The 21,134-nt window shown below is 38.5% G+C and overlaps 1 protein-coding gene across 4 annotated transcripts in view; it reads left to right on the forward strand.

The window, feature by feature from the left end:
* CHD6 (chromodomain helicase DNA binding protein 6) overlaps positions 1-21,134 on the forward strand; it is a 237,380-nt gene that overhangs the window by 132,644 nt on the left and 83,602 nt on the right. For all 4 annotated transcript variants that reach the window (XM_004370339.2, XM_023724628.1, XM_023724623.1 and 1 more), the window contains 6 exons: positions 3,206-3,327; positions 4,283-4,526; positions 5,700-5,876; positions 6,499-6,642; positions 9,278-9,533; positions 10,863-11,073. In XM_004370339.2, the coding sequence (XP_004370396.1) occupies positions 3,206-3,327; positions 4,283-4,526; positions 5,700-5,876; positions 6,499-6,642; positions 9,278-9,533; positions 10,863-11,073 (1,154 nt within the window). The remainder of the gene's footprint in view (positions 1-3,205; positions 3,328-4,282; positions 4,527-5,699; positions 5,877-6,498; positions 6,643-9,277; positions 9,534-10,862; positions 11,074-21,134) is intronic.

Here is a 21,134-nt window from a genome sequence, read left to right on the forward strand (position 1 = left end):
GATGCTTCCTGCGTTGTTCAATATTTTTCATGTAGTATCCATCAGTATTGCAACTCGAGGCTTGAATTTTTTCTTCAGTTCTTTCAGCTTGAGAAATGGCGACTGTGTTCTTCCCTTTTGGTTTTCTGAATCCAGGTCTTTGCACACTTCATTATGATACTTTACTCTGTCTTCTCCAGCCACTCCTGGAAATCTTGTTTAGCTCTTTTACTTTATCATTTCTTCCATTTGCTTTAGTTACTTTACATTCAAGAGCAAGTTTCAGAGTCTCTTCTGACATCTATTTTGATCTTTTCTTTCTTTCCTGTCTTTTTAATGACCTTTTGCTTTCTTCACGTATGATGTTCTTCATGTCATTCCATAACTTGTCTGGTCTTTGATCATTAGTGTTCAGTGCATCAAATCTATTCTTGCTGTGCTCTCTAAATACAGGTGTGATATATACTCAAGGTCTTATTTTGGCTTTCGTGGACTTGCTCTAATTTTCTTCAACCCCAACTGGAACTTGTATAGGAGCATTTAGTCTGTTCCACGTTCAGCCTCTGTCCTTGTTCTGACTGATGATACTGAGCTTCTCCATCGTCTCTTTCCACAGATGTAGGCAATTTGGTTCCTGTGTAGTCTGTCTGGGGAGGTCCTCATGTATAGTCACTGTTTATGTTGTTGAAAACAGGTATTTGCAAGGAGGAAGTCATTGGTCTTGCATAATTCTATCGTGCTATCTCTGGCACCATTTCTATCATCAAGGCCATGTTTTCCAGCTACTGATCTGTCTTCTTTGTTTCCAACTTTTGCATTCCAATCACCAGTAGTTACCTACATCTTGATTGCATGTTTGATGAATTTCATACTGCAGAAGTTGGTAAAAATCTTCAGTTTCTTCGTCTTTATTTTTAGTGGTTGATGCGTAAATTTGAATAATAGTCACATTAACTGGTCTTCCTTGTAGGCGTATGGATATTATCCTATCACTGACATTGTTGTATTTCAGGATAGATCTTGAAATATTCTTTTTGATGATGAATGTGATGCCATTCCTCTTCAATTTGTCGTTCAAGGCATAGTAGCTCGTATGATGGTCTGCTATGATTGTCTGATGATTGTCTGATTCAAAATGGCCAATACCAGTCCATTTCAGCTCACTAATGCCTAGGATATCGATGTTTATGTGTTCTGTTTCATTTTTGATGACTTCCTATTTTCCTAGATTCGTACTTTTTCATTCCACGTTCCGATTATTAATGAATGTTTGTTGCTGCTGCTTCTCATTTTGAGTCGTGCCACCTCAGCAAATGAAGGTCCTGAAAGCTTTACTCCATCCATGTTATTAAGGTCGACTCTACATTGAGGAGGCAGCTGTTCCTCAGTGGTATTCTTAGTGCCTTCCAGTCTGAGGGGTTTATCTTCTGGCACTGTATCAGACAATGTTCCACTACTATTCATAAGGTTTTCACTGGCCAGTTTCTTCTGAAGTAGGCTGCCAGGTCCTTCTTCCTAGTTAGTCTTAGTCTGGAAGCTCCACTGAAACCTATCCACCATAGGTTACCCTGCTGGTGTTTGAAATACTGGTGGCATAGTTTCCAGCATCACAGCAACACGTAAGCCACCACAGTAAGACAAACTTGACAGAGGAGTGGTGGCCTCTACATCTAGAATGTTCCAGTGGCAGCAATGTAGAAATCTACAGTGAAATCATATCCTACAGTATCCACAATACTGAGAGGAAGCAGTTTGAGTCGCTAGGGCTGAGAAACATTCCAGAAAGTTTCCATGGGCCTCAGGGATCCAGGCTGAACAGTTCCTGGCAGCTAAGAGAAATGAAATTTCTTTAAGGAAACAAAACAGGAGGGCTTATATAGAAATATCTTTGCTTAGAAGCTTTTTCTTATTAAAAAAAAAAAAAATTGGTATCAGTTATGATACGCATTTTTTGGAAGACCATGGACAGCTTATATTTATCTCTAAATGTCATCAGTATAATTGATGAGTTTATTAAATTTCACATGTAAATAGCTTAGTTTTTGTTAAGAACATATTTCAGGTATAAATTTTATTACAGTAGCTCAAAGTGGAACTACCAGAGACTAAAAATGCTGCTTAGAAAAGCTATAGTCCCCATAGTCTCATTTATAACCACAGGCACAGCTAAGAATTTTTAATTTTTAAGACCTTAAAGCGTCAATTTAAGGGCTTCATTTGCCCATAAGCAAAATAACCAAGACTGTGTCCAAATAATATAAAACTTAAATAAATACAAATTTTTTTGGATGAGAAGGGTTAGTACATAAAGATATAAATTTTCTCCAGATTAATCAGTAAGTACAATTTAATTCAGTAAAGTGGACAAATTCATTCTGAAGTTATTTAGAAGAGTTACTCTCAGTATTGTGGATACTGTAGGATATGATTTCACTAAATAAAATAGAATATCCACGGCATTAAAAAAAACTAATTCCCCACCAGATATAAAGCTATAGTAGCTTAAACAATATGGTTTTATTGCAGTAATAACCAAATAGATGAGTGGAACAGAAGGAAGAATCTAGATACAGATCCATGAATATATTGGAAATTAGTATATGATAAATATTTCATGTCAGTAGAGAAAAGAGGAATTATTTTTTAAAATTAGTATTTCATATGCAAAACTAAAATTAATAAGACTTCGTCTATTCTGCTTAGGGGGAACTTAAGGGGCTCACAAGAGTAATTTTCATTTTTCCACATTTTTACTGTACGTGTTGACTTTAGAAGCTAACCAACAAAATATCCCACTGTGATTTCCTGAGCTTATATCCCAAGCACAAAGAAGTAACAAGAAGAAAACCTCATCTATAGAAACCAGAAACCTGATTAATACTGGTTTGCTGGGAAAATCAGTGTAAATGAGAAAGCTATCTAAGAGTACAGATATAATAATACATAACATTTATCAAAAATTTAGATGAGTCTGTTTCTCTTCTTAATAAAGTACTTGCAGATTTTATAGCAGTGTTCTTAGTTCAGTCTGGTGAGATCAAGAAAACATAGAACCTGGAAGCATGCATTTTAGAATCTGAAAATAATAACTGCAGTTTGAAACCAGCATTAGGACAGGTTTTGAGATTTGCTTCCATCCCCATTATTAGCCTATGTCCCTATTCATGTCATGTCCTAAAAAATCATTACTTCTCTATGCATTGTGCTCTCTGCTTCCCTCCGTTAGGAGCGGCCTGCTTCAGACTCATGGCAGAAACTTGAGAAGTCTCGCGAGTATAAGAACAGTAACCAGCTCCGGGAGTACCAGCTGGAGGGAATGAACTGGCTCCTTTTTAACTGGTATAACAGGTGAGGAGCCAGAATAAATCCTATCGTTATGGGCCAGTTTTCTACCAGATGACTGCTGTATCCTGGAATGCTTCGAGTAGCAGTAGTAGAGTGGTGAGAGCAACACAGTCACCAGTTTAGGGATGGTAATCTTTATTTTTATATCAGGTGTCTCTCCAGCCAAAAGGAATGATGTTTAGATATCGTTGACTTTATGGTTTTCTTCTTTGCCAGTCAGCCTAGATGAAAGAAAACATAAAGGATCCTTTAAAGCTACCTTAAGTTTCTAGCAGAAAATGACTCTAAATGGGAGTAGATCATCCTCAACTTTGCTACTTGCTTGTGAGCCGTGGATGTTCTGGACTTGTACTATAGCACTTAGTTTTGAACTCTTTGTGCTCTGATTTCTATCAGAATTTAGCTGAAACAGGTGAAATTTGAGAAAAAGATTGAGATTTTCTTAACATTCTAGAACCTACTCCTATAGTATTGAGTTTAAAAGACAACGTGTTGTAGTGGAAAACACGGTGAAATGACTCTGAAGACCTGTGTTCTCACATAGTCTGCCGCTTGTTCACTGTGTGAATCAGAGCTCGAGCCACTTAACCTTTCCGGTCTCAAGTTGCCCATCTGCACACTGAAGGAGTTAGCCTGGATGGTCGCCACGCACCTTCCAGCGTCACAGCTTCCTGCAGTTGTGGCATTTTGGATCACCAGAAGAGACCAACATTTTTACCCCAATGAGGAGTTTATCGTGTGGATTAAAAGTATGTCCCTTGATGAAACAAACATAGAACAAGAATTGCATAACTTTTTATTTCTCTTGGTCTCAGTTTTGTCTCTATAAAATTATGATAAAACCTTCACTGATGACTTTACAGGTCAAGGTGTACTTCTGAAGCATCTTTAGTTAAAACCAACCTCTACATCTTTCCATTATTGATAATAAATTACCTATATTTCTTACTCTCTGCAGAAAAAACTGTATTTTAGCTGATGAGATGGGCCTAGGGAAAACCATCCAGTCCATCACATTCCTTTCAGAAATATTCCTAAGGGGAATACATGGCCCTTTCCTCATCATTGCCCCTCTCTCCACCATCACTAACTGGGAGCGGGAGTTCCGGACATGGACTGAGATGAATGCTATCGTGTACCACGGCAGCCAGATCAGCAGGCAGATGATCCAGCAGTATGAAATGGTGTACAGAGATGCACAGGTAAGCCTCGCATGAATCACGGAGAGCCAAGATGGCCTGACATCATAGCTCAGTACAGCCTTCCGATCACTTGTCTTCAGGGGTTTTAATGCCCTAGGCCTTGGCTCACTGTTGACTTACTTGGAAGAGATGTTTGTTTGTTGAGGCAAACTTACTCCTCCCTGATAGTTTATTTTAACTTAGAGTGAAACACAGGAATGCAGAGTGTGTTTTCCACTCTGAGATATGCCAGAAGCTTTTTTCAGGACACTGAAAGCTTGGCTCATGAAGTTGCTTTTACATGCAAATTTTATAATGTTATATGCTTAGTGAAGAAAATGAACAGAAGAATAATTTGTACAGAAGAGGGACTCCCAGCCAGGAAATTGGGAGAGGAGGCTAACAGATTTGACAGGAAGGGGAAAAGAGAAAACAGATTTCCAATTGCATAAAAGCACAACAGAATTTTTTTTTTAGTTTTTAGTTTTGGGTAAGTATGATCACTTTGTATGTTTGAGGGTACAGTGCCCTGGGTTTTCAGAATAAAGCAAGGTGAGAATTAAATTAATCCAATCATAGAGAAGCCAGTGCTTTCCCCAGGGGGGTTCAGTAGACAATAGAAGGAGATGCTTGGAAAACATTTAAGATGTGCTCTAACATGATGCAGCTCTGCTCCTTGAATGTGACAGCAGCACTAGGACAGGCTAACAGGTAAAAATGTGTCCTGCCTGATAGCCCTTGTGCCAGGTGAGCCAGGATCGTTACTTTGACTCTGTGCTAGAACTCAAGTTACAAGATGAAACTAATTATATCTGAGAAGTAGTAAAGTGGGTTTCCTGGGCATTCAGGCTGTGCTATGGACCAGCTCCTGGCTGGGAATGTATGAATCAATACCATCTGCTTTTCTTATCATGGCAATTAATAAATAAAAAGCTTCCTTGCTGTGCCTTCCGTACTGCTCATCTTTCTCACCTTTGTGAGGGCACCTGTTCTCTTGCTTGTGTTTCTTTAATGTAGTGAGGTCTAACTAGCTGGTTCATTCTTATATTCTCTCTTTTCTCCCATGAAGGATAGCAGTGCTTGTTGGCTAGGCCCTAGCATTTATAGTGTTGTCTCTTCTAATCCAGTGGGGATCCATTAACAGAATTCTAGAGTGATGGTGTAAAGCTATGCTTCTGGTTGTGTCATTCTCAGGGAAACCCCCTTTCAGGAGTCTTCAAGTTCCATGTTGTCATCACAACATTTGAGATGATCCTAGCAGATTGCCCAGAGCTGAAGAAGATTCACTGGAGCTGTGTGATAATTGATGAAGCCCACAGATTGAAGAATAGGAACTGCAAACTTCTGGAGGGCCTGAAGCTCATGGCCCTGGTGAGAGTTGGCAAGCTTTCTACTAAACACAGATTCCTTCTCTTCACCACGGAGGAGGCATTCCTTAGCCATTCTGCATATAGCTTACTTGACTTGTACCTACTCCTTTTATTCTAGATTTTCTTTTTGCCCTCTATAGCTGTGACAGTATAGGGATCAAATGTTTTTTTGTTACAAATGGGGTCAACAATGTGACTTTGCCATAGATACATCCCCAGAGGGACTCAGAGGAATCTTGAATGCCATAAAATTTGTGACCTGGAAACATTAGGTGTTTTGTCTGGTTTCCAGGTTCCTGAATCATCTGGTACCAAGGATGATGGGCTTTTTAACATTCCTGACTTGGCACCAGTACCCAGTACGCGTTGGGTAGACGCTCAATAATATTGAGTGAATGAATGAATGGTGGCTTAATCAACATGAAATTGCTGCTGAAAAGTGACGTGCAAGCAAGGTTGATGCATTTATTGACTGTATCCTTATAAAGTATTGGCACCCTGTCTTTTCATAAAAGCAGAGACAGTTGTCTCAAGTTGAGTGCAAAATGCTCTAGCTTAATTTTCTCACCAAAACTTAACTGTTTTGGCCCAGACTGTTCATTGTGTACTTTAAATTTCTGCAGGAACATAAAGTGCTGCTCACTGGAACGCCCTTGCAGAATTCTGTCGAGGAGCTCTTCAGTCTGCTAAATTTTCTGGAGCCATCACAGTTTCCTTCAGAGACGGCCTTCTTGGAGGAGTTTGGAGACCTGAAAACAGAGGAGCAGGTAAATAGGGGTCTGAAGGATTGAGGAGACAATGTGATGGTTCCTTTCACCACCAAGGAGAGAACAAATCACTGTGGGGACAGAAGTTAGCCAGTTCTCACATCCCTGGTAAAATGGGCATTGCTTCCTTTATTTTATTTGTTTGTTTATGTTAGGCACAGTAAGCTGATTGTTAGCAGGTCTTATTGCTTCAAAGGGTAGGTGAGTGAAGATCCAAAATATCAGGCTCCCTGCCTTCACTGATCCCACTTGAAAGTCTGATGATTTTGCTGGTAGCTCTGGCCTCAGGAGCATGGTGCTTTCTACTGCTTCCTTCATCTTTTATCCTTCCTCCTACATAATCTGAAACATGTTCTCAGGCCCATCCTCTTGAGTACAACAAAATACACAGGTGGTGAGGTGCAGCAGGCAGTCACATACCTAGAGTGGTTGATCAGCCCAGTTTTGCCCAGTTAGACTAAATTTTCTCAGTTTTCCAAGGCCCAATCCCTCAAGTCCAGCTTATTGGACGCAAAAGTTGATTCAGAACAATTGACATTGTTGAATGTCTATTGACTGGGTATAGAAGTCTCTATTAGGGATTATAGAAATCATCCAGATAAATTTAAATATCATAAAAGGAACAAATAATAGGGTTGGGAGCTTTAAAGTAGAGAGAAGTCACGTATGTTTGGGAATCAGGAAAGACTTCATGGGGAGAGGACAGTTTGAAGATGGACTTTGAAGGATGGGTAAGTTTTCAGCCGGTGGAAAGAGAAGAGGTGGTGATACTTTGCATAGAAAAAACCAGCATAATTAGAGCCGTGGAATTTATTCTGTAACAGGGAGCTGTCTGGTTGAACTGGAAACAAGGTGGATGAATTGTAGAATGTAAGGCCAGAGGGGTTTAGGGTTATATTGTGGGTTTATCTCGAAGACAGGTGGAAGAATTTGACAGGTGATAGAAAAGCCATGCAAGGCTTTGATTGCAGGAATGACATCATTAGCTCTGCTAAATTAATGTAGCAGTGGTGTGAAAGTAGGCTGGGGCAACGAATTTGGAAACTGAGAGGGTTTGGAAATTTCTCTAACAGATGTCAAGAGTACACTCTCTGGTTCCAATCTGTTTCTTTCTACTTCTGCTGCAAGTCAGACTTTGAGAGCAGTGAATAATTAAACTTAATTCCCCTTTTCTACATTTGCAATATCTATTGATCCTTCAAAAGTCAGCTCTAACATTCTCTCCATTTTTGGCCCATGAGAAATGCATCCTCTTCTCCCATTGCACTTAATTTTTGGTATGCATTTTTTCTTCTTCCTAGACAATGACCTTCTTGAGGACAAGGCCCACATCTTCTCCAAAATTGTGTTTGTTGTATTGACCAGCACAGTGTCTGGCATATAGTATACTCTAAATGATTCAAGGTATGAACTAAGTGAAGGGCAAAAGCTGAACCCAGCATGTGGCAGATTGGAATTTGTCTGTCTTTAACAATTAGCTAGCAGTGTCTTTTCTCTTTGGGTTCTTAGTTTCTACCCGTTTGGGGGATTCATAAGTACCATGGTTGGTAAAATCAAGGTCTCATAAAAGGGTTAGGTTTAGGATTGTGGTTAGTTAATTAGGAGAAAGCCATAAAAATGACATCGAATGTCTGTATTTTAAACCACGGTAAATAACTGTTCTAGAAACCATCTGTTTCCAAAATAAAGCATATTCATTCATCATTGTTTGAAACATGCTCCAGCAAGTAACTCATCTAAATCACTCTGTTTCTTCAGGAAGCCTTACCACAGCATCTCTCCCACACAACTTGTTTATGCAGACTCTACCCATTTTGAAATTTTTGAATAGCCCTTTCTGACTTGAAACTTAATTTCTTTTGCACTTGAATTTTCCTGCCAGTGTTAATCTTACTGGTATATTTTAGCTCAGGGTTAACCCAGGTGCCTTGACTTTGAATCCCTACCCTGCCTTTGTCTTCTCAGGAAAGAGAGCATGTCTCCTTGCTGGTGCACTCAAAATGAGTAGAGATCTGCTGTACAGCCCTGGGCTGTTAGAACAGACAAGTCACAGCATAGACTCTCACCTGACCTAAAGTGCCCTGGTGTGACGGCTTCCCGGATGGAATGGGAGATGTCACTTTAAAATGTTAGCTCTTTACCTACTGCTACCTCCAAACATGTATGCTATTGTTATTTAGAAGGTGTAGGAAGAATCCTTTTCCAATTACCTCTACCTCTTAACTCTGTTCTTGCAGCATCTAAGTCTTCCCTTTGTAATATATCACTTGTACTTCCTAACATGACTTAAAACGTTCCTCAGGTAATTACTGCGTGCGTGTGTATGTTAGAGAGAGAAAGAGATTTGTTTTCTCCATCCTAGAGATTAGGTAGTGTCTTTTTTTATCTTTCTCCCTACATATTTTGCAGGGTTGCCACATAGGTTCTCAATAATTACTAATTATAAACCAAATCCCTTTTTTCCTTTTAGTACTATTATAAACTCCCCATGTGCAGTGATCAGTCATGATCTTTCTTTAAATCTATTGCCACAGTGCTGTGGTTAGATGCTCGAGACTGTAGGGAAGACTGAAATACCCCAGTAATCATTAAATCTAGATTGGGGCAGGTGAACAAATCTCCTTTCCCCGGACAGGTGAAGAAACTGCAGTCTATCCTAAAACCAATGATGCTTCGGCGGCTGAAAGATGACGTGGAAAAGAATCTTGCTCCCAAACAAGAGACGATCATTGAAGTGGAGCTGACTAATATCCAGAAAAAGTATTACCGTGCCATCTTGGAGAAGAACTTTTCCTTCCTGGCCAAAGGGGCAAATCAGCACAACATGCCCAATCTCATCAATACCATGATGGAGCTGAGAAAGTGCTGTAACCATCCTTACTTAATCAATGGTGAGTGGGGGGAGCAGGAAGTAACTCAGGCCTGGCATGCACCTTTACTAAAAGCTGTTGATGATCAAAGAGCTCATGTATTGAGTTCCCATTATATGCTAAATAAAAAACCAGTTGCCGTTGAGCCTGTTCCAACTCATGATGACCCCATGTGTGTCAGAGTAGAACTGTGCTCCATAGAGTTTTCAGAGGTAGGTCACCAGGCCTTTCTTTCGAGGTGCCTCTGGGTGGACTCGAACCTCCAACCTTTGGTTAGCAGAGAGCATATTAACCATTAGCACCACCCAGAGACTCTGCATTATACGCTAGGATGTATGTATTCTCACCTTTTTAAACAGAGTATAAAACTTAGGTTCAAAGAGATTAATCAATTTGCCTAAGTAATCTAGCCTAGTAAGTGCACAGAGCCAAGGGTTGAACCTATCTCTACCAGTTCTCTGCCTCTGTAGTCCAGACTCTGCCTGCCAGAAGATGGATATCACTCATTAGTTTGCCGTCCTTTATTTACTTGCAATCCTGTCCATACCTTCCACTTCGAGACATGGAAATGTGTTACTTAAGTGAATAAATGATAATGCTGCAGTGAGATTGAAACTCTCTGCAGATAGATTAACAGTTCACCGTACTAGTTAAAAGATGTCAGAATCCTAAGGAGTCCTGGTGGCACAGTGGTTAAGTGCTCGGCTACTAACCGAAAGGTTGGTGATTCAAACCCACCAGCCTCTCCATAGGAGAAAAGACCTGGCAGTCTGCTTCTGTAAAGATTATAGCCTAGGAAATCCTATGGGGTAGTTTTACTCCGCCCTATAGGGTCGCTGTGAGTTGAAATCGACTCAGCAGCACACAACAACAATAATCAAATTGTTAAAATAAATAAATAAATAAATAAATAAATTCATATGGAAATGCAGGGGACCTAGAATAGCCAAAAAACAATCTTGGGGGGAAAAGAAAGAAGTCAGAATCCTTGGCTTCTGTTCTCTTAAAGCTAGTCCTTGTGATGTCAAGAGCTATGAAGATCTTTTTTGTCAACTTCACTTTCTGTGAAGGTTTCTTGCGTAAGTCATCTTAGGACTTGGTATATCAAAAGCTTCTCTCTCTCTACTTGGAGAGACTTCCTAGGAGAGCAGTGGACCAGCGTGCTCTGCAAGACGGCCCTGCTGCTGCTGAAGAGCCAGGGATGCACAGCATCTCATTGGGCTGCTGGTCCAGGGCCTGAGAATTCACGTCTCACAGACAGCTTCATTTTTCCTAGGATCTGTAAAGCCAGGGGGTAGCTTTTATCCTAACATGTTGTTCAAGGAATAATTTTGTTCTGTTCCTTTTCAGGGGCAGAGGAGAAAATCTTAGAAGATTTCCGAAAAACCCACAGCCCTGATGCTTCTGACTTTCAGCTGCAGGCCATGATTCAGGCAGCAGGGAAGCTGGTGCTGATTGATAAACTGCTCCCTAAGCTGATTGCTGGTGGCCACAAAGTACTCATTTTCTCCCAGATGGTGCGCTGCCTTGATATCCTGGAAGATTATCTCATCCAGAGAAGGTGAGAATTATATCAAAGCTGCAAGCATTTCCTTTTCTTTTATATCTTTCTTATCCATTGAAAAATGTAGAAAAAGGAATCTCAATCGCCTCCTGAAGATTGAGTAAAATTCAGAGTTAAATCTTATGCACAACTATTCTCAAGCTTAACTGTCTGGAGTGAATTTCATAGCCTGTAACATGGAGCCCTTACTTTGCTTTAAAAGAGTCTGCATGTTTATTTGTATTCATTTTAGTTGGAAGAAAAATAATTCAGATAGCATTAGAGAAGGCTAAAAAATAATGTACTTACCTTTTCCCCCTCTCTTTTTTGCTTAATGATGAGATAAATATATCCTCGAAAGCATCACTATATCAAATTTCTAAAAGAGCATAAGCTGACAACTGACAAAAAAAATAATTTGGGGATATTTAATGTTCTTTCTCAGCAAACCCTCTGAGGCTTTATGATACACTAGCTATGGCATCCTAATTTATTTTCTGGTTCATACCCCTATAATTCTTGAACCTAAACTTTGTTACTTATGCAAGTGAAATGTCTGTGGTGTTATATGGGTTATTTGGATTCTGAGTAGGTATTACATTTGTTTCATCACACTCTGTACCTTAGATTTCCAGCAATTGTGATACATCAATGATCTGAAGATGATAAATGGATCTTTTTAAATGTACTCTTAATGTTAAAAGACTTTTCAAGACCATAGAAATTATTATCCTAGGCATTGCTAAGTTTTAAAGGGAATCTGTGTTTTCCTGTAGTAAAATCATAACAAATCTAAGTTGTCTTAACAAATATTCTTACAAGATTCTGTTTGCTTTTATAATGTAATTTATAGAAAGTATTAAAGGAAGTGAGAGATTTAACTATGGGATGTGCTGACATTTAATGTTGCATAAATCTCAGAAGCCTCATTACACAATAAAAGAGTTTCTTAAAGCCCTACAGTGGAGATTTATATGCAGAGAATTCTTGGGACATATTATTTTCTTTTCTCTAAGGAAACTACAGTGAATAAATTAAAACTGGTAAAGCAGTTTCTTATTTTATAAATTCACTATAGAATAGGAGCCCATTGCTGGAGCACTTGCTTCTTATAAATGTATTGTCTTACTCTTCATAATATATACAACTATTAGTTTGCCAATTTTTTAGAAAACACACCCAAAAAAATGAGTAACAACATAGTGAACAAACTTTTGCTAGGCACCTGTTGCCGTCAAGTCGATTCCAGCTCATAGTGACCCTATTATTTAGCTCTTTAAGCTACTTTTCCTTTATCATTTACTGCTCACTTCGTTTTCAAATTACAGAAGTATTACAGTATTACTTGAAAATATGAAAATGTATACCACCACCACCCACACAAAGCCCCCTTCGTGCTTTGGGATTTACATTTTCACTCTTCTTGCTTTGTGCATACATTATGTTTAGTTTTATTGATTGAATTGAGATTATATTCTGCCTTGTAACACACATTTTTTATTTAATAGATTATGAAATTTTTTCTTTATTCTTCTACAGTGTAATTTTGATGATCTGCATATTCTTATCGGTTGCCTCCCAATTTTTCAGCATTTTAAGGAACTCTGTGAATATCCCTTTATATTCATTGTGTATGTTTCTAGTTATTTCCTTAGGATAAACTCCAATGTACATTTTTAAGAGCATTTGATAACATCCTCTAGAAAGATTGTTCTATTTATAGGCCTTTCAGCAGTGTATGAGAATGAGTCTTTTTCTATACTCTGATCAGTACTATTATTTCCTTTTAATATCTTTGCTAATTCCATAAGCCAAAATTATAGTGCCTTGTTTTAATTTGTGTTCGATTGCTAATATGAGTGAATATTTTTATATTTATTAGCTTATTTATATTTCCTTTTTTGTGAATTGCTCATTCATGTTCTTCATTTTTTGTTCTTTTAGAGCCTTTGTTAATAATTTTAAGAATTATTTGTTTATATAAGAATATTGCGTGAATACTTTTCCCAATCTTGCTTTTTTTTTTTTCCTTTTACTTTTGTTTATAGGTATGGGTTTTTTGCTTGTTTAATAGTCAGATCTCTCAGTCTTAGCTTGAAATAGCCTTACATATACTTAGAAAGGTTTTCCTCAACTCCCAACTGTGAGAACATAAATATTCTGAAGTATTTTCTTTTCATTCTTTCATGGTTTCTTCACCTGCACACCATCCAGCAGGGTTCATCTAGCCTTAATATTATCATTACTCTTCTCTTTTTAATTTCATTTTTTATTTTCATCAGAGTGATACATGCACATAATTTAAAGAGCCAAATCATTCTATTAGACTGTAAATATTTTCATTTCCCAATTAACTACCAGTCCCCCACCCCCCCAGTTTCCCACTCCCCAGAAGCAATTACTTTCAACTGTTTATACTATTTCTTTTGGTATTTAAAGCTATATCTCTAAATAATATTTTTATAATTTATTATTTTTAGTTTTAGACTATTATCTGTTCTCACTTTGGAAAATGAATGTCCTTCTTACACTGCCCCCAGTGCCAACACTTATGCAATTTCTTGTCCTCCCATCTTCCCAATATGTCATATAATACTTTGGGTTATGTTAATATTCAGTCTTTATTATAACTTATGTAAATGATAAATTGCTGTTTACCTTTTCTTTCTTGCACAATTTTAATTTTCCCTGAAGCTAAAACTTACCTGTTTTTATTCAATTGTTTAACTTGCTCTGTACTTAAATTTCAGCTCCAAACTCTGCCCCAGTTGTCTAAATCTCCTCTTGTTTTGTTCACATCAGTTTCGTTTTCTTATCTCTCCTGGGGCCTTCTGACCTTCTCCTGTTTGGCCTAGTGCTCTTCCCACCTAGGACACTGTAATACCCCTCTTTCATCACAATGACAATTTTCTTTGCTTTTCTCTTGAATCAGATCTCCTTGTTGGTGGATGCTATATTGGAGCATTTCTTCTAGGGTCTTCTGAGAAGGGATGACTGATAGGTAAATTTTGAGACTTTGTCTGAAAATGGTTTTAGTCTACCCTCGTTCTTGAGTAATAATTTGGCTGGGTTTGAGGTTCCAGGTTAGAAATCATATCCCCTCAGATTTTTTGAAAAGTTGAAAGTCCTCCTAATTACTGATCTGTGTTTGTGATATGGTTTTGTTTGTTTTGTTTTTAGAAGAGGCTTTGAGATTTTTCTCTTTGTTCCCAATGCTATGAAATTTTACAGTACACTACTTCTTGTGTGAGATCCATTATACTGGATACTAAGTGAATCTTTCCAATCTGAAATCTAAGTTCCTTCACTTCTGAGGAATTTTCTTGAAGTTTATCTTTCCTTATTTCTTTTTGTTGTGTTTTCTCTTTGTGGAATTCCTATTATTTGTATGTCAGACCTTCTAACTGATCAGCTAATTTTCTCTTTTCTCTGTTTTCCATTTTATTATCTTCTCCTGTACTTTCTGGTAGAATTCCTTTATTCTATCTCCCAACTTTAACCCCTGGGCTGATTTAATTTTTAGTTTTTAAATTTTTTTTCTTTAATTATGTATTTAATTTCATAGAACATTTTCTGCTCTCATTTTTCCATTTTTATTGACAGATATAGTATCTTCTCTTGTTTTTCTGAGGATAATCTTGATAGTTTCTTTTTTTTTTTTTTTTAAATCTTCCTGCTGTATCTATTTTCTCCAGGTCGTAGTTTTCTCTGTCTGTTGTGTTAGAATTCTGGATTTACTTTTTATTTTTCTTCAGCACTTTAAAGTGTTATTCCATTGTATTCTGGCCCCCATTGTTTCTAATGAGAAGAGCTGAAGTTATTCAAATCATTGTTTCCTTGTATATAATGTGTTGTTTTACTCTGGCTGTATTCAAGATTTTCTTTTAATTTTTGCAGTTTGTGATGTGTGGATTTCATCCTGGTTGCATTCACTAAGCTTCTTGAATTTATAAATACATGTTTTTCATTGAATATGGGAAGCATTTGGTCATTATTTCGTCAACTCTTTTTTTTCTCATTCTTTTGTCTCTTTGTGAGACTCTAGTTACCTGTATATTAGACTCTGATATTGCCACAGGCCTATGAGGTTCTGTCTGTTCATTTTTCTTCTTCTTTTGTTTGGCCTTATCTGTCTTCAAGTTCACTGACTCTTTCCTCTGTCATCTCCATCACGCTTGATAAGCCCATCCAGTTCTTTCTTTATTTTAGCTATTGTGTTCTTTTAATTCTAAGATTTCCGTTTGATTCTTTAATATTTTGTTTCTCTGCTGAGGAATTTCCTGTCTTTTCGTTCATATGAGTGTATATTTCTCCACTTTACTGAACATAATCATAAGAGCTGTTTTAAAGCTCTTGTCTGATAATGATAACTTCTCAGGGTTGGCATCTGGCATCTGTTGATTGTCTTTTCCCTTGAGAATGGGTGACATTTTCCTGTTTCTTCATATCTTAGGTACCCTTCAAAGATAATTTTGTTGTTGTTGTTGTTTTTGTTTGTTTGTTTTTACTGGGCATTTTGATTATTATGTTGTGGAGATTCAGAATTCTGTCATATTGTTCTGAAGATGTTGGTGTGATGTTTTTTATTTGGAGGCAGTTAACTAAGTTAGACTCAAAATGCAAACTTTGCCAATGTGAGAAACACCTCCAATCTGAGCTCAGACTACTTTCTTTATTTTATTTTTTGTTATTGTTGAGAATATACACAGCAGAAAATATACCAATTCAACAGTTTCTACATGTACAATTCAGTGACATTGATTACATTCTTCAATGGTTACGCAACCATTCTCACCTTCCTTTTCTGAATCGTTCCTCCCCCATTAACATAAACTCACTGCCCCCTAAGTTTCCTATCTCATCTTTTGAGTTGCTGTTGTCAGTTTGATCCCATACAGATAGTTCTTAAAAGAGCACAATTCTCAAGGCAGACATTTTTTTCAATTAAGCTTAACTATTGTTTGGTTTAAAGAAGACTTCAGGGGATATTTTTGGTTTAAGGTTTAAAGATGATCTCAGGGAAGTAGTTTTAGGGGTTTATCTAGGCTCCATGGCTCCAGCAAGTGTGAATTTTGTGAGAATTTGAAATTCTGTCTGCCTTTTCCCCCTTTTGATCAGGATTTTTGTAGAGAATCTTTGATCAAAACGTTTAGTAATGGTAGCTGGGCACCATCCTCTTGTTACGGTCTCATGGCAGAGGAGATAGTTGTCCATGGAGGCAGTTAGCCACACGTTCCATTTCCTCCTCCTATTCCTGACTCTCCTTCGTCCTTTGTTGCTCCAGGCAAATAGAGACCAGTTGTTGTACCTTTCATGGCACGTTGTAAGCTTTTAAGACCCCAGGCACTACATAATGAGCTAGGAGGTAGAACAAAAGCACTAAACCTGGTATTAGGCCAGTTATCAGTTTGGACTACTTTCAGTCTGCCCCATGCATTTGTGAATCAGAACTCAGGCAAGAGAGTGAGATAGAGTTTATCTGTGTTTTCTGGTGATTCCCTCTAATTCTTTGGCAGTCCTGGTTGCCCCAGGTTCCTTCCCCCTGATGCCCCTGGCCAGAAAGCAGCAGCTTTTTATCAGTTACAGCTGCCCTACATCTCTGCTGCCATGATCGCAGCCTTCCTTCAGCCAAAACTACAAGTTTGGATTCCTCTCCAAAATCTACTGGCTTTTATTAACTCTTTGGTGCCCTATTGTTGTTAGGTACCCTCAAGTTCTTCTGACTCATGGTGACCCTCTGTACAACAAAATGAAACACTACCCTGTCCTGTGGCATCCTCACAGTCATTGCAATGTTTGAGCCCATTGTTACAGTCACTGTGTCAGTCTATCTCGTCACTGACTCTGCTTTACCAAAAGATGCCCTGGTGGCGTAGTGGGAAGTGCTTGACTGCTAACTGAAGAGTTAGTGGTTTGAACACACCAGCCACTCTGCGAGAGGAAGATGTTGCAATCTGCTTCTGTAAAGTTGGTGCCCAAGGGTATGTTTTCCTGCTTGTTTTTGTTTTTCACTTTTTATTTTATTCTTTTATCCACTTATTTATTTTCTCTCTCTCTCTTTCAGTTGTGGCTGTTACTTGCTGAAGAGTTGGTTTATTAGGACCTTGCCCTCCATACCAGAAGTAGAACCTTTGTGTTTCAGATCAGAGGCTGTCTTCGGATATCTGGTGTTTAGGCAGTCAGATGGTGGGACACTGTCAAGCTGATTAGAAGCTCTGGGTATATGAACTAGGCGTGTTGAATGTGGTCTTCACTATCCATATGTGAACACTATCCATTTGTCTGGACTATTTCATTGGGAAACCTCCAATATCAGTATTTTGGGGTATTGCTTTTCTTCTTCTCTCTCACCTAGAGGGTAAGCTGATTAGAGGAGAAGAGTGGTGAGGACTGTTGTTGTTAGGTGTTGTCGAGTCGGTTCCGACACATAGCGACCCTAGGTACAACAGAACAAAACACTGCCTGGTCCTGCTCCATCTTCACAATTATTGTTATGCTTGTTATGTTATGTTATGTTATGTTATGCATTGTTGCAGCCACTGTGTCATTCCATCTCGTTGAGGGTCTTCCTCTTTTTTGCTGACCCCCTACCTTACCAAGCATGATGTTCTTCTCCAGGGACTGGTCCCGCCTGATACCATGTCCAAATTATGCGAGACAAAGTCTTGCCATCCTTGCTTCTAAGGAGCACTCTGGCTGTACTTCTTCCAAGATAGGTTTGTTCTTTTTTCTGGCAGTCCGTGATATTTTCAGTATTCTTCGCCAACACGATAATTCAAAGGCATCAATTCTTCTTCAATCTTCCTTATTCATTGTCCAGCTTTCATGTGCATATAATGTGGTTGAAAACACCATGGCTTGGGTCAGGCACATCTTAGTCTTCAAAGTGACATTTTTGCTTTTTAACACTTTAAAGAGGTCTTTTGCAGCACGTATGCCCAATGCAATATGTTGTTTGATTTCTTGACTGCTGTTTCCATGAGCATTGGTTGTGGATCCAAGTAAAATGAAATCTTTGACAACTTCAGTCTTTCCTCCATTTATCATGATGTTGCTTATTGGTCCAGTTGGGAGAATTTTGGTTGTCTTTATGTGGAGGTGTAATCCATACTGAAGGCTGTAGTCTTTGATCTTCATCAGCAAGTGGTTCAAGGCCTCTTCACTTTCAACAAGCAAGATTGTGTCATCTGCGTATTACAGGTTGTTAATGACTCTTCCTCCAATCCTGATGCTGCGTTCTTCTTCATATAATCCAGCTTCTCTGATTATTTGCTCAGCACACAGATTAAATAAGTATGACTTTAAACCATGCAGTATCTCCTTGTTCTATATGAATGACTGCTTCCTGGTGAGGACTAGGAGATTTCAATGTGTGTCTGTCTTCCCTTTAATTGTGATTGGTGTGTCCTGTGGTAGAGAGAGTAGAGGGCCTCTGTTTTTATCCTCTCAGGCTGGGGTGGGTGATATAGGAGGCTAACGGACACTTAAACAAATATGCAGTCAGTTCCCCTGTTTTGGGACTCTGCATTCCCACTTTCAGGGTACGTGGTGCTCTCAGTGCCTGGCCCTGTGTCTATTGTACAGTGTTAAATTAGGTCTTTTTTGCCTGAGATTCTGCTTTCTTGAAATCATTTACCACTTGGCCTGCTTTCCAGCTTCTGAAATTTTGTTATCATTTCTACTTCTGTCCTATTTGTGAGTTTATTAAAGGGAAGAAGCTTATGCCTTTTTAAAATATCCTTTTACTAGAGGTTTGGGGTGATGAAGAATTGAATGTGCACGTTCATTCATGATCTTTGACTAGATTTAATTTTTTTTTTTACATCTCCATCTTCAGACTAGATTTCTTTAATTTTTTTTTTACATCTCAGTCTTCAGTTCTTCTGTAATTTTGGTAAATGGCATATAATGGGGTCTAATTTTATTTTATTTCCAGTAATGTGTAATTTTCTAACCACCATTTATTAAATAGTTCATCTGACTTCCATTTATATAAAATACTATAAAATATTCTGAAGTGTTACATATGCCAGGTATGTGTCAAGCCTTTCTATTCTTTTGATTAACACTTCTATTCCTTTTCCTCGTGTATTATTCTAGGTGAATTCCAGAATTATTCTTTTAACCTATTCCTGACCAATCTAGCGTCCAACTCCAAAAAAATGTATGTATATGTATACACGCACATTTACATATTTATGTCTGTCTGTGTATACATATATTCATTTGTGGGGGTTGTGATTAACTTTTACACATTAAGTAGGGTAGTATTGACATCTTTGCATAATTGAGAAACATGCTATTCACCACACTGATTCAGGTCTTTTAAGTATACCATTCATTCAGTCAGTATTTATAAAGTGCCTACCATGTACTAGACCATGGTGAACACAATGGTGACACAATGGTGAACAGAACAAACATGGCTCCTAGTGTCATGTGACCAAACCTTGCAGATTTCTTACTGAGTTTGCGATGTTGTGGCTGTTGTGAATGGGATCTTTTTCACTTGTTCTGTTTTCCAGCTGGTTACTGCTGGGAGATGAGAACGCCTCATTTCCCTTCAGGCTTTCTGTTGTGCCAAAAATGTGTCACTCCCACCCCCACCCCCAGCACACAGAGGTTTTCCAAGTGCCACCTGCTTCTCATTGATACCTGACAGTGACTCAGGGTTACAGTTTGACGAGCCACATCAACTCTTAGGGATTTCATTCAGAATATAGTTATTGCAGAGGGTGAATTGCTGCACCAAAGTTTGGTATGGAAAATTTTATGATGTCTAATTTCTTTGTTCAGACTTACTAGCCCTCAAGGTTTTCTTTGTTCTTGAGCCTCTTTGCCTCTTCAGCTGTCAGTTTGGCTTCGTTCCCAGTTAGTTTCATGCCAGACTCTCATTTGGGAGTAAGGACATAGCCAAAGGAGCTGGCTCGAAAGTGAGGAGGGGTAGGGAGGGATTTCAAAGGGCTTAAATAATTGGACTTTTATTTTAGTTTTATGTTCTTTGAGAGCACGCTCTCAAAATTGATACGTGATAGAAAGGAGAATGATCGTTGCAGCCGTCCGTCACAATCTATAAAGCTGTTGCTTTATCATAGCAGACAAAATGCTATTGTCTAGTTTCACAGGACTGTTTTCCCCTGGGTAATAGCTGAGCTGTATCATCAGTATTTAGTGACTTTTCCTCCTTGCTCAAACCCCTGGCATTAGCTCAGAATTCACTGATGACTAGGAGTGTCTTGTCCAAGAGCATCTAGTCCTCCACGCCTACAGCACTCACATGGGTGGTAGCAGTGGTGGCGGCGGCAGCAGCTAGTGTTTAATTGAATCTCAACCCTGTCTTCTGTGTCTAAACCCTGTGCTGCTTCCACTGCATCACATACGTGGCCAAATTTCTATGAATGACCTGTTACACATCCTCTGTGTATTGAGTTTACCAAAATCATTTTGATACTCAGTTATAGTTTCTGCTTCTGCCTTCTGTTAGAGTTACAAGTTTCCTAAGTTTGCTGGTGTCTCTTATTTATCTCTAATTTTCTCTCTTAAACTTTTGGGGAAATCTTTCTGTCCTACTATATTAAAATGTCAGGTACTATGTGAAGGCCATACTCCAGACTGGTCAAGAGTATGGACTGTGACTCAGATTAAGCTAGGTTCATCTCACTTACCAGCTTGGTAACTGAGCAAGTTGTTTTACTTTTTTTTAATTTCTTCAAGTGTAATTGGGGTTAATAATAGGAACTATCTCATAGGATTAAGTAGCCCAGATGGCCCATGGTTAAAGCACTCAGCTGCTAACTAAAAGGTCAGTGGTTCAAACCCACAGCCGCTCCACAGGAGAAAGATGTGGCAGTCTGTTTCTGTAAAGATTTTACAGCCTTGGAAACCCTATGGGGAGTTCTACTCTGTGCTATAGGTCACTGTGAGTCAGAATCAACTCGATGGCAATGGGTTACTTCATTAGGATTATTGAGAGAATTAAATGTGGTGATGCATATAAAGCATGTATCAGTTCCTGGTACAGAGCTGGCACTTTCTAAGAGCTTGCTACTAATATTATTCTTGTAGTTGTTATTAATAGT

The sequence above is a fragment of the Trichechus manatus genome, unplaced genomic scaffold (assembly GCF_000243295.1).
Source record: "Trichechus manatus latirostris isolate Lorelei unplaced genomic scaffold, TriManLat1.0 scaffold00008, whole genome shotgun sequence".
NCBI classification, from domain to species: domain Eukaryota; kingdom Metazoa; phylum Chordata; class Mammalia; order Sirenia; family Trichechidae; genus Trichechus; species Trichechus manatus.